This window comes from Oscarella lobularis, chromosome 4 (genome assembly GCF_947507565.1).
Source record: "Oscarella lobularis chromosome 4, ooOscLobu1.1, whole genome shotgun sequence".
In the NCBI taxonomy this organism is placed as follows: Eukaryota; Metazoa; Porifera; class Homoscleromorpha; order Homosclerophorida; family Oscarellidae; genus Oscarella; species Oscarella lobularis.
The window spans coordinates 2123671-2134258 of record NC_089178.1 but is presented as its reverse complement, the minus strand read 5'-3'; the positions used below and the strand labels follow the sequence as shown (position 1 = coordinate 2134258).

General features: G+C 48.7%; 8 protein-coding genes across 8 annotated transcripts; 6 read left to right on the top strand and 2 right to left on the bottom strand.

Annotated features, from left to right (window-relative positions):
- Positions 1-33: 33 nt before the first annotated feature.
- LOC136186751 (salivary glue protein Sgs-3-like) lies at positions 34-2411 on the top strand. The gene is made up of 7 exons (XM_065974214.1): positions 34-135; positions 236-605; positions 665-792; positions 848-1175; positions 1268-1999; positions 2051-2187; positions 2237-2411. The coding sequence occupies exons 4-7, from the start codon at positions 1115-1117 to the stop codon at positions 2294-2296; spliced, it is 990 nt and encodes a 329-aa protein (XP_065830286.1). The 5' UTR covers positions 34-135; positions 236-605; positions 665-792; positions 848-1114; the 3' UTR covers positions 2297-2411.
- Positions 2401-2856, bottom strand: LOC136185889 (transmembrane protein 203-like). Its single transcript, XM_065973099.1, has one exon. It carries the CDS (start codon positions 2854-2856, stop codon positions 2401-2403), a length of 456 nt encoding a protein of 151 aa, XP_065829171.1.
- LOC136186743 (influenza virus NS1A-binding protein homolog A-like) lies at positions 2525-5218 on the top strand. Its single transcript, XM_065974206.1, has 2 exons — positions 2525-3001; positions 3089-5218. The coding sequence occupies exon 2, from the start codon at positions 3100-3102 to the stop codon at positions 5005-5007; it is 1908 nt and encodes a 635-aa protein (XP_065830278.1). The 5' UTR covers positions 2525-3001; positions 3089-3099; the 3' UTR covers positions 5008-5218.
- Positions 5084-5883, bottom strand: LOC136186757 (selenoprotein F-like). Its single transcript, XM_065974220.1, has 5 exons — positions 5639-5883; positions 5523-5586; positions 5425-5471; positions 5307-5374; positions 5084-5252 (listed from the first exon to the last, which is right to left on the bottom strand). Exons 1-5 carry the CDS (start codon positions 5876-5878, stop codon positions 5192-5194), a joined length of 480 nt encoding a protein of 159 aa, XP_065830292.1. The 5' UTR covers positions 5879-5883; the 3' UTR covers positions 5084-5191.
- On the top strand, positions 5882-6465 carry LOC136186758 (large ribosomal subunit protein uL29-like). Its single transcript, XM_065974221.1, has 3 exons — positions 5882-5910; positions 5995-6131; positions 6177-6465. Exons 1-3 carry the CDS (start codon positions 5908-5910, stop codon positions 6406-6408), a joined length of 372 nt encoding a protein of 123 aa, XP_065830293.1. The 5' UTR covers positions 5882-5907; the 3' UTR covers positions 6409-6465.
- Positions 6466-6508: 43 nt separating this feature from the next.
- LOC136186755 (alpha-tubulin N-acetyltransferase 1-like) lies at positions 6509-7841 on the top strand. The gene is made up of 8 exons (XM_065974217.1): positions 6509-6669; positions 6721-6763; positions 6816-6910; positions 6964-7021; positions 7069-7182; positions 7232-7333; positions 7389-7434; positions 7505-7841. The coding sequence occupies exons 1-8, from the start codon at positions 6575-6577 to the stop codon at positions 7768-7770; spliced, it is 819 nt and encodes a 272-aa protein (XP_065830289.1). The 5' UTR covers positions 6509-6574; the 3' UTR covers positions 7771-7841.
- LOC136186756 (cilia- and flagella-associated protein 77-like) lies at positions 7841-9111 on the top strand. Its single transcript, XM_065974219.1, has 6 exons — positions 7841-7971; positions 8026-8125; positions 8187-8421; positions 8482-8584; positions 8637-8744; positions 8799-9111. The coding sequence occupies exons 1-6, from the start codon at positions 7933-7935 to the stop codon at positions 8925-8927; spliced, it is 714 nt and encodes a 237-aa protein (XP_065830291.1). The 5' UTR covers positions 7841-7932; the 3' UTR covers positions 8928-9111.
- A 23-nt stretch (positions 9112-9134) lies between these two features.
- On the top strand, positions 9135-10550 carry LOC136186753 (growth hormone-inducible transmembrane protein-like). The gene is made up of 5 exons (XM_065974215.1): positions 9135-9424; positions 9478-9619; positions 9812-10106; positions 10160-10316; positions 10369-10550. The coding sequence occupies exons 1-5, from the start codon at positions 9150-9152 to the stop codon at positions 10451-10453; spliced, it is 954 nt and encodes a 317-aa protein (XP_065830287.1). The 5' UTR covers positions 9135-9149; the 3' UTR covers positions 10454-10550.
- Positions 10551-10588: the final 38 nt, after the last annotated feature.

Below are 10588 nucleotides of genomic sequence, written 5' to 3'. Positions count from 1 at the left end.
CCCTTCATTTGATTTGCATTCTGCTCATGCTCCGTTGGGCATCCGGCGCGCCCAGCGTTCTTCCGTTAATCGAGCGAAGCGTGCTCTGTCTCTCTATTCGAGCCGGGCAAGTAGGCGTAGTTCGCAATGCTATTGGTGAGCGAACGAGTGGCGGTCGCGGTCGCGTGCGCGGCACGATACTCGATCCGTGGGAGATCCGCGTGGCCAGGCCTCTCATCTTCTCTTCTTGCGCTAGGCGGTCATCGTTCTAGTATTCTTGAACCCAGGATACGCGACGGCGTCCAACGTGACAGCGTCGACGAATGCGACAGCGTCGACGAACGCCACGGCGTCGACAAACGTCAACGTCACGACAACCGCCGCTACCACTACGAAGGCGTCGACGGACGTCACAACCACTGCGTCGACGAACGTCACCACTGTCGCCCCGTCTACCGCTCCCTTGTTGACTTCCGAGGCTTCTGCAACTTCGAAGGCTCCACCAATCAACACTGCGACAGCCTCGACTCCGAGTCGTCGACCAACAGTAACATCAACACTTGCAGCGTCTACTGATGCATCGGACAGGAGCAATACTACTGCTACTACCGTCGCTGAGGATGACGGTATCTTTTTTTATTAGATTTTGGCATCACTTTTATGTCTCGTTTCTTTTTGCTTTCAGGTCTTACTGCGTCCGATATCTTTCCCATTGTAGTTGGTGCTGCTGGAGGTGTTCTCATTCTTATTGGTCTTCTTGGTTTGATTTTTATTTCTGCTGCTAAAAAACAAGAATATGCAATGTCAGCTGGGGTGAGTCAGATGTGAGACGGCTGTTTTATTTTGTATTTTCTTTCTTTTTCTACAGAGGGAGTCGGCAACGACAATCAAAAATCAAGCGTACAAGGGAAATAAATAAATATAAACACTTATAAACAATCGAGTCCTAATTTGTGTCGAATCGTCATGCCACAATAGATATCAACGAGCGCGAAGAAAAATAATTTTGCGACGAAAAGGCTTCGTTCTCGCAAAAGACCGCCGTTTTCGGAGACCACTCGCACCTAGAACAGTTGACAACGCATATTTTTAGCGCCTTGGCTCGAGCATCTGGACGCCCACCCAAGATAAAACAATGCGCGCTGCATTCTCCTCACCTCTTCTCTTTGTCTCGTTGACGACTCTACTATCTCGAGGTAAGCGCAGCAGGCAAACGTTTTACGCTGCAGTAGTACTATCGTTATCGAGAAGAACGCGCGTGCGACCGTTTTTTCTTGACGTTTGACAGGATCGTTTGAGAACGCGACGTCGACGCCCTCCCCCGCGGCTTCGACCGCCCCGTCGAACGCGACAAAGCCGACGACGACTGCGCCCGTGCTTTCTTCGTCGACGCCGACGATCGGCGATCGCGTAAGGAATGCGAGCAACGTCACGACGAGTGGCCCCGTCGTTTCGAGCTCTCTCGTCGCTCGTCCGAAACAGTCATCGTCGATTCTAGTCGAAATGTCGACCTTGGGTTCTGTTTCGATTGCAGCGGGAAATAGCACGAGTTCTTCGTCGCAAGTCGGCGGAAGAATGACTTCGATTGCATCTCCGACTTCGTCAGTGCCGCCGACGTTGCCGCCCACTACTCCCTCCGCCGAAGCGGCGACGACGAATCGGTCGGCAACGACACCACCGACGTCGAGACCGACGACGATAAAACCTACGACGAATCAGTCAAAAACGACGGAGCCGACGACGACTCAGTCAAAAACGACGGAGCCGATGACGACTCAGTCGAAAACGACGGAGCCGACGACGAATCAGTCGAAAACGACGGAGCCGATGACGAATCAGTCAAAAGCGATGGAGCCGACGACGACTCAGTCGAAAACGACGGAGCCGACGACGACTCAGTCGAAAACGACGGAGCCGACGACGAATCAGTCAAAAGCGATGGAGCCGACGACGAATCAGTCAAAAACGATGGGGCTGACGACAGAAACAATGAAACCGACGACGACGAATCCAAGTGATAGTAAGTATTTATGGATTCTACGTATTCTTCTTTTTGAAAATAAATTTCTAGGCTCTGGATTGTCAAGTTCAGAATGGGCTGCAGTGGCTATAGGCATTGTTGTGCTTGCCCTAATTCTATTTGTTGCCGTCGTTCTGCTTATAAAGTATGTGCACGAAAGACGAAACAAGCGGAGCTACAAATTTAAGGTATTCCCAGTAATCGTACATAAAAAGCGCATAATAATATATTTTACAGCAAGCCATCCCTTCCACTGAGACGTACTACAAAAACCAAGCATATAAAGGAGACTTTTAATTACAAAAAAATTCAAGAATCATACGTGAGCGAGTCTTAGATCTAAATAGTCTCTTTGTCTCTCCAACCACTTTTCTTCTCGGTCAATTTATCTAATTAGAAAATTATGTTCTTGCTTCGTTGACTTGACATCCCCGTATAAGCAAAAGAACGACAGCGGCGAAGAGAGGCGACATGACGGCACCGTACGACGTGTGGATCTTCTGCTCGAGTTGAAAGCAGAGGAGGAGTAGGAATGCTAGTATCAATCCGGAGATCATGTAATTCCAGAGAATTCGCACGAGCGCCCGATTCTTTCCGTTATGCGTCCAGACGCGCACGAAGACGATTAGGGAGAAGTAAGCGTTCAGTCCGATCGCGGCGAATAGGGGTAGAAAGACGTACCACCACGATCCCGTTATAACGTCTTCGATTTTCATCGGAAGTAGAATGGAAAAGACAATCAACCCCATAAGATCGATCCAAATTTCGAACGGAGCCATTCCGAACCACAGCGATAGCTCTTTGTACGAGAAGAGCATCTTTCGTCCGGGTGTGAGCGACTCGTTTAATTCGCGCATGCGAAAATAACCTCATGATCGCGCGAAAGCACGAACCGCGCGTTTCGCGCGTGATCCAACCTAATAAAGCGCTTTAGGCGGAAAAGTTACAGAACCAGTTCGGCGGTCTAGTCGTTCGCTATCTCTCCGCATCGTCCTCACAAAGGTAATCTTTCCCAACGACGCGAGTGTTTGGCTCGCTTCGCACGCTCAACGAGATAAGTACGTGCAAACGTGGGTCTGTTTACACTAGAGCCGGCGAAGATGTACGAGGCGAGCAATCACGGCGACGCTCTTCTACGCGCTCTCAAGACCTTTCGCGATCGAAACGACTACAGCGACGTCATCGTATTGACGAAATCGGGCGAAATCCGCGCGCACCGAATCGTCTTAGCTGCGACGAGCGCTCGAATGCACTCGATAATGCAAAACGGCGCAACGACGATCGACTTGCGCCAGTTCGACGCGCAAGCAATACGACTACTCGTCGATTATGCGTATACGGGCCGAATCGAGTGCGACGCGACCGATCTCGCGACGATCGCGCGTGCGGCGCACTTTTTGAACGCAAACGACGTCGTCGAAGCGTGCGTTAGCCGAATCGGCGACGAATTGCGACGCGGCGGATCGATTCCGTGTCTCGTCGCGCGTCGCTTGGGAATCGACTTGGGCGTTTGGGGTCTCGTCGAACGCGTCGATCGATTCATCGTCGATGCGACTGACGAAGAACGCGACGAGATAATGTGTTGCGGCGAGTTTCTTTCATTGCCACGTGTTCGCGTCGACGTGACGAATGCGTCATCGGCGACCACGCCTACGCACCCGAAGTTATTCCAGCGGGTCGTCGAGCGAATGGAAAGCGCCTACGCGGGAAAAATTCTTCTCCTGCAGGAAACTGGATGCCATTTTCATTTCGATGACGACGACTTCTATGACGATGATGACGTCAGAGAGCCAACTCTATTTGATACTCCAGATCGTCACGCGATGACGACGACAATGACAACGAGGAGCCAAATGCATTCAGACAAAACGCCGGCTCGTCGTCTCCGGCTATCATCGCTGTCGTCGTCACGGTCCTCTGTTCAAAATGACGAAGGAATCGACTGGAAAGTGCTGACTGTTCTCTCTACAACCGAACATGGCCTTTCAACGGGTTTGGTCATCTTGGACGGGCAACTCGTTGTTCTCATGATCTCTTCTCCCCGTTTTTTATCGCGTTCTTCCTCCTCGTCGCTTTCATCGCCGCGCACGCCAGTGAAAAGATCCGATTCCTGTTGCCAGGAGTTGATCGGTTCATTGAAGTCGGCGCGATGCAGTATGGGAGCATGTGTGAGCAACGGAAAAATCTACGCTGTAGGCGGCTACAATCGCTTGGAGTGTCTCGATTCGATGGAATCCTACTCCGTCAATGTCAACGAGTGGTCGTCAGAAGTCTCCATGTCAACGAAACGAGCGCGCTTTGCGTTGGCTTCTATCGATAACGACGTCTACGCGTGCGGAGGCAGCGATGGTCGACGCATTCTCCAATCGGCTGAAAAGTATGACACCGTGGCAAGGCAATGGGTTCCCATTGCTCCTTTGAAGAAGGGGAGAAGCCGGTTGGCTGGCGTGGCGCTGGGATCGTGCGTCTACGTAATTGGCGGTTTGAATGAGAAATCGAGAAGTGCGCTTAATGTCGTCGAGAAATACGACGTCAGACAGGACGTCTGGGTCGGCGTTTCGTCACTGCGAAGCGGAAGAATCGAAGCGAGCGTCGCCAGTCTCGACGGCAGGATCTACGTCGTCGGAGGAAGCGGAAACGGATGGTCGTGTCTCGCCTCCGTCGAATCCTACGATCCTCGCGTCGGACTATGGGAAAACGCCGCTTCTCTTCAGATTGGACGACGGGGAGGAGGCGTCGCCGCTCTCAACGGGAAACTCTACGTCGTCGGCGGGCACGATTCCGTTTCGTCGTTGAGCTCCGTTGAAGTGTTTGATCCGGTGGCGAATCAATGGGCGTTTGGGTCTTCGATGAATTGCCCGCGATGCAGCGGGTCTTTGGTGGAGTTGGATGACGTGCTCTACGCTGTGGGGGGCTTCAACGGGTCCACATTTCTTAGCACGGTTGAGTATAATAGTTGTTCATCTGAGGACGACGAGTGGCATCAGTTGGTTCCTTATGCTAATTAGCATGGCCACGGATAAGTATATTTGCTATTGCTGCCAAGATTTGGTTGAGTCAGTTGGGCTAATTAAGATGTGGATATTTGCTATTGCTGCCAAGATTTAATCAATACGTAGTATCCAACAACGCATGCCTAGGGTTTTATGCATTGTTATCATATATCGCATTGCATCTACTTGGCTTGTCTTTCTATTTCGCGAGCTTTTCATCTAAGAATTCATCCACAGTGTCAGTTGTCCATTTATCAATGCTAGGAAAAGTGAGCTTTGCAAACCTCCCTCTCCTATGACCCCATTAGTTGCACCTGAGCGTCTCTTCCAATTCCCGATTTTCATTCAGTAATTTTAGAACCGGATCAGCCCCCTTCTTGTACTAAAACACGTCAATGTAATACTTAGTTGTATTTATACATCAATGCTCACTTTGATTTCCAAATTTCTGATACCGTTTGCTCGATTATTGATAAATGCTGTAAAGAACGCGCGTTACACTATTAAAAATATTTGTGCACGATTCCTACCTTGAATCTGTGGATATCTCCCTATTTTTCATTTGCAAACTTCGAGAATAGCAGACGCGAAAACCTGGCAGAAAGAGTTCTCACAACGCAAAGCAACTGCCGTAGCGATAGCGTGCCTTAAGTGAGACTTTATCGTCTTTGTCCTTGTGGCAACACTTTCTGCAATCCGTCTCCAAAAATTCCAACGAAAACTCCTTCAATTCGTTACAGGTACTGCACATCAGGCTGGAAGAAAACCCTAGATCACGACAAGACTGTCCGTCGCCTGCGCCGAGGCCTACTAACGCCAGTAAGACTGGCATTAGCGTCGACCACAGACCCATGACGTGTCGACACTGTCGAGTCTTTTGACGCATGCGCAGCCGAGAAGAAGAAAACGATCAACATGGTGAGTGCTCAATCCGTTCGGATCTCGGCCATCGATGCATTAGCTGCCTGTGTTACGTGGTTATGGACCTTGTCTTGTTTATAGGGTCGACTTAAAATGCGCGATTTGCGCGGAAAGAAGAAAGACGAATTGGAAAAGCAACTGGACGACCTCAAGACCGAATTATCTCAACTGCGAGTCGTTCAAGTGACCGGAGGAGCTCCATCGAAGCTAGCTAAGATGTAAATAGTTGCCACCTTGGGGCCCCCAATATGGATCTTTCGTAGTAAACTCGTTCGCAAGTCGATCGCGCGCGTCCTGACAGTGATAAATCAAACGAGGCGCGAAGAATTGGTAAAATTCTTCAAAGGAAAGAAGTACAAGCCTCTCGACTTGAGGCCAAAGAAAACGCGAGCAATTCGCCGGCAAATGACCAAGTTCGAGAAATCGCGAAAAACCCTGAGCCAAATCAAGAAAGATACTCACTTTTCGAAGCGCAAGTACGCTGTAAAGGAGTAAAAACGATTTCTCCAGTGCTCTTGCGATGTTGAAAAATAAATAGAATGAAAAAACTGATTACATTCATTGTACACTGTGCTGTACAGTGCTGTACGGGCGTTCCGCATTGGCGCGCGTTACGAGCTTAGGAAAGAAACGGAGAGTTGCCACGGAGAACGGCATATCAATGGAGTTTCCGTTTCCTCTCACGCCCGATTTGTTTCCAGACGAAATAACCGTTCTGTGTCGACCGACCGATCGCAGCAGCGTCAACTCAAAGAGGCACAGTCGTCGTTTTTTGGCGTGAACGCGAGTGTAACAACTTACATCTAGATTAGCATCCGTGATAGATACAATGGGCAGGCTTTCAGCCTCGGTAAGAGAGCGAATTCGCGTCGTTTTTTCTCCTAGCGAGGCTTCTTCGCCAGGCTCAAGGACTGAGGGTCCCCATAACGACGACCGATAAATGGATCGCGTTTCCCGATCAGAAAATTTACGTAGTGAAAGACAGCAGTGCAAATGGGTACGTTTTCACTTTTTTTGTAGGAGACTTTTTGAGGAATTTTTTTGATTTAGTGGAAACGGATGCGTGATTGGAATGTTAAAAACTGGAAAAAAGAAACTTTTTCTTGCCGTATGTTGATGGTTCTGCTTCTCTTTGCTTTGACTCGGCTTACGTAGGATTTCAGAGGAAAGTTTCATGAAGTAGAGCCATTGTGCCTTCTCGACTTCTACGTCCACGAATCGCGTCAGCGTGGTGGACAGGGAAAACGGATATTTGAGCACATGCTTAGAGTAGGAGATAGCATGCTCTTACCCAGGTGTTTCAGTATAGAGTTTTTAGAGCGAAGGACTGAAAGCTCATCAGGTTGTGATTGACAAGCCGTCTTTCAAATGTCTGGCATTCTTTCGAAGGCACTACAATCTGACGTCGTACGTGAAACAGGTTAGATAAATGGTATTGAGTTTCTTTATGTGTTATTGGCTTTTTCTTTTTATAGGCAAATAATTTTGTTGCTTTTGATCAGTTTTTCTCTTCCAATGCAGGTACTAGTTATCGATTTTGGGTTCTTTTCTGTATTAATTAATTAATCAATCTTTCACTGAAAAATCTAAGCTTCGTCATCCAGTTCAACCCATGTGCAAAAGCAGCAGCGCAGTCTCGGATCCTTTGGATTTGGCTCCAACTTGCCGGCAGTTCCTGTTGCCGGATCGCGCTTTGGGACCTGGTCAGGTCAATCCAAGTCATCATGGACCATTGGCATTGTACCTGGTCTATCGTTATCACAAACAACGTCAAATTCACAATTTGGTCACGGTCGTGGCTACCTATGTGACAGTGGAACAAGTTTTCGACTGAATTCGTACTCGAGATATAGCTGATTATGGACAGCCTCTTTGTGTACATACTGTACTGTACAGATAATACTGAACATAAATAATCAGTGCAGTTCCCGGATGTTTGGTGCCCGTTTCTAGGCGATTTGGTTCTCTCGGCTTCGCGTCGCATTTTCTCCTCTCTCGATCTTCGCAACGTCTCGAGAAATGTCAGCGAGTAGAGGCGGTAACCCGCTCCTGGCCAAAGTAAGCGACGCGCGCGGCAAACCATCGTCCAAGACCCAAGCGTTTTTTTCCCAGCCCGAACTGGGCCGATCAATCAAGCACTTTTACACTCTTCCCTCCGACGACTTTACGTATGGAATGAGGAGTTCGAGCAAGGACGGCGGAGCCGCAGAGGGTGAGGAAGAAAGAAAGGGGGGGCCCCCGTCAGAAAAGGAAGATTTTTCTTGTCTTCGCAGCCATCGGATCGTGGTCGCAAATACCAAATCTGCCGCAACTCGGCCAGGAGCCGAAGATGCCGCGCGATTTCATTTCGCTCAACAAGGCGGCGGTAAAAAAGGGTCTGACGACGTCTCAGGAACAATTTCAATTTCGCGCGATGCACGACGTGCGCCAGAGACCGCGAGCGAGCGGTCGCGTTGCGAGAACGAAAAGCATGCCGTCGACCGATATTACGTTTGGCACTACGACCAGGTAGAGAATATAAGACATACATGTACAATTCTTTTTGTCTGTATATTCTTCTTATAATAGGCCTTCTACTCCTATCTATGACTTATTGGAGCATAAGTACCAGGCTGAGTGGATTGAGCAGCAGAGACAGAAGGATAGGGCGTTGCAGAAGTCAGCTAAAGAGGTACTGTAGAAGGATGGGAGCATTGGGGTGGGTTATAACCTGATGCATTTAGGAGAGAGCCAAGAGTGGACGGATCTACGAGACGAGAGCAACTGTCTTGAGAAAATTTGCTGAACCTGTGAAATCAAGTCCACCGTGGAGAATGCCGAGGTTCACAAAGGTTTGTGTGTTGCCAGAAATTCTTTTTTTGTTTTGTACAATGAACGAATTTTAGATTCCTGCTAAATTGCAGACATTTCGCACTCCAGCCGAAAGAGAAAAAGCAATGAAGTATCACTCCTCTGACGCCGTATCTCGTAAGGGAATATTTGGACAAGGAGTTTATGCGTCGGCCACTTGCTGATTAAAACGATACTCTCTAGTAATTGTAGTGGGGGGAATATAGTTTTAGGTTTTTATTCCAACTAAACACTCTAGGAGGAGTTAGGTGTTTTACCTCGAGTGCTCCTCCCCAAATGCACTCGGTTTTTGTCAAATAGCAATTTATAACCTATCACTCCTGTTGTACACAAAAAAAATCGTCAACAGTCATTGCACATCCGGGACCGACTTGGCGTGTCACCAAATGGCGTTCGTGATGACTCGTTGTTTTGGCCTGCGTAATGGCCTTTTTCGACTTCAATCGAGACTGGAATCTGGGCGAATGGTGCGCTACTTTGCCGAAGGCACGCGCACTGTCCAGGCAGAAGTAATCGGAACGAAAACGAGCACGATATCGAGTCGTCTCGCCGAAAACTGGGGTCGCGCTTTCGTCGGCGGCTCGTGCATCGCCGGAATTGGCGCCATGTGTTTCTACGGGCTCGGATTGTCCAAAGAAGCAGGAGCAATCGACAAAGCAGCGTAAGTAAAACGAACAGAAAACTTCGAATGATGCAACTCTATCAAAATCAAAGATTCTGGGACCCAGTCGTCCGCGAACGCATTCGAAAGACCTATCTATACTTCGCTGCGGACGTAGCGCTGATTGGCGCAGCGGCGGCAGTCGCATCGCGAACGAGCTTGACGTCCGTACTCAGCCGCGTGAGCCCGCTCGCGGTAAGATACAAATGCATGTGGTAGTATGTGGAGTCGGTTAGTGCAGTTGAACCCCGAGCCTAATCTCGTGCGAATTTATTTGACCGTTTGCTTGCTGACCAAATGTTTCTGATATATTGCCGAGGTTCTACTGCACTACAATGCTTTTGGACACTCTCTTTATACTGTATATACATATATATGTATCTTTAGTATACCATTGGCTGTTTGGTTGCGTCAACCGGCTGCTACTATCTCATCGTGTCTACTCCCTACGAGAATACTGTTCCTAAGCACGCAGCTTGGGCTCTTTTCAGCGGCGTCTGGGGCGTCTTTCTGGCGCCAATGGCTGCGCTCGGAGGTCCCCTTTTGACGAGAGCTTTGCTCTACACGGGTGCTGTTGTGTCTGGTTTGACGCTTACAGCCGCTTCTGCTCCGTCAGAAAAGTTTCTTTATTGGGCTGGACCGTTGGCTGTGGGACTGGGAGTTGTGTGTGTTTCCTCGCTCGGTAAAAACAGAAACTTTGGCTTTGAGTAGAAGATAATGGTTTATTTGTTTTAGGGAGTGTTTTTCTGGGTCCTGCTAGTGCTCTAGGCTCTGGGCTCTATTCTTTGTCGATGTACGGTGGCCTGGTGTTGTTTGGCGGATTCATGCTCTATGATACGCAAAAAATTATCAGAGATGCAGAAACGAAGCCTCGCTTTGATCCTATTAACGCGTACGTGTTGTTTATGTGCGAGGGGGGAAAATTTTGAAAATGATTTTTATAGGTCAATGGGAATTTACATGGATGCGCTGAATATTTTTATCAGGATTGCAATGATCTTGGCCTCAAATCAATCCAAGAAGAAATGAGGCTAAAACTGAAACGAATAATGCACCATAAAGATTTCGCTGTGATTGTGAGTCTGTGATTGTGTCCCTAAGGGCACTCACGTATACGGGCATCGAATTTGTGTTTGTCAAACCCCCGGGACAAACGCTCGATTC

Bases quoted from the DNA above. Each gene is read 5' to 3' on its own strand.
- LOC136186751 (XM_065974214.1), top strand. From the start codon at position 1,115: ATGCGCGCTGCATTCTCCTCACCTCTTCTCTTTGTCTCGTTGACGACT. The intron at 1,176-1,267 runs GTAAGCGCAGCA...GACGTTTGACAG, and splicing joins GACGACTCTACTATCTCGAG to GATCGTTTGAGAACGCGACG. The intron at 2,000-2,050 runs GTAAGTATTTAT...ATAAATTTCTAG, and splicing joins GACGACGAATCCAAGTGATA to GCTCTGGATTGTCAAGTTCA.
- LOC136185889 (XM_065973099.1), bottom strand. From the start codon at position 2,856: ATGCGCGAATTAAACGAGTCGCTCACACCCGGACGAAAGATGCTCTTC.
- LOC136186743 (XM_065974206.1), top strand. From the start codon at position 3,100: ATGTACGAGGCGAGCAATCACGGCGACGCTCTTCTACGCGCTCTCAAG.
- LOC136186758 (XM_065974221.1), top strand. The intron at 6,132-6,176 runs GTAAATAGTTGC...GATCTTTCGTAG, and splicing joins CCATCGAAGCTAGCTAAGAT to TAAACTCGTTCGCAAGTCGA.
- LOC136186755 (XM_065974217.1), top strand. From the start codon at position 6,575: ATGGAGTTTCCGTTTCCTCTCACGCCCGATTTGTTTCCAGACGAAATA. The intron at 7,183-7,231 runs GTAGGAGATAGC...TAGAGTTTTTAG, and splicing joins TATTTGAGCACATGCTTAGA to AGCGAAGGACTGAAAGCTCA. The intron at 7,334-7,388 runs GTTAGATAAATG...TTCTTTTTATAG, and splicing joins TGACGTCGTACGTGAAACAG to GCAAATAATTTTGTTGCTTT.
- LOC136186756 (XM_065974219.1), top strand. From the start codon at position 7,933: ATGTCAGCGAGTAGAGGCGGTAACCCGCTCCTGGCCAAA. The intron at 8,585-8,636 runs GTACTGTAGAAG...TGATGCATTTAG, and splicing joins TGCAGAAGTCAGCTAAAGAG to GAGAGAGCCAAGAGTGGACG. The intron at 8,745-8,798 runs GTTTGTGTGTTG...AACGAATTTTAG, and splicing joins GAATGCCGAGGTTCACAAAG to ATTCCTGCTAAATTGCAGAC.
- LOC136186753 (XM_065974215.1), top strand. From the start codon at position 9,150: ATGGCGTTCGTGATGACTCGTTGTTTTGGCCTGCGTAATGGCCTTTTT. The intron at 9,425-9,477 runs GTAAGTAAAACG...TCAAAATCAAAG, and splicing joins GGAGCAATCGACAAAGCAGC to ATTCTGGGACCCAGTCGTCC. The intron at 9,620-9,811 runs GTAAGATACAAA...ATGTATCTTTAG, and splicing joins GCCGCGTGAGCCCGCTCGCG to TATACCATTGGCTGTTTGGT.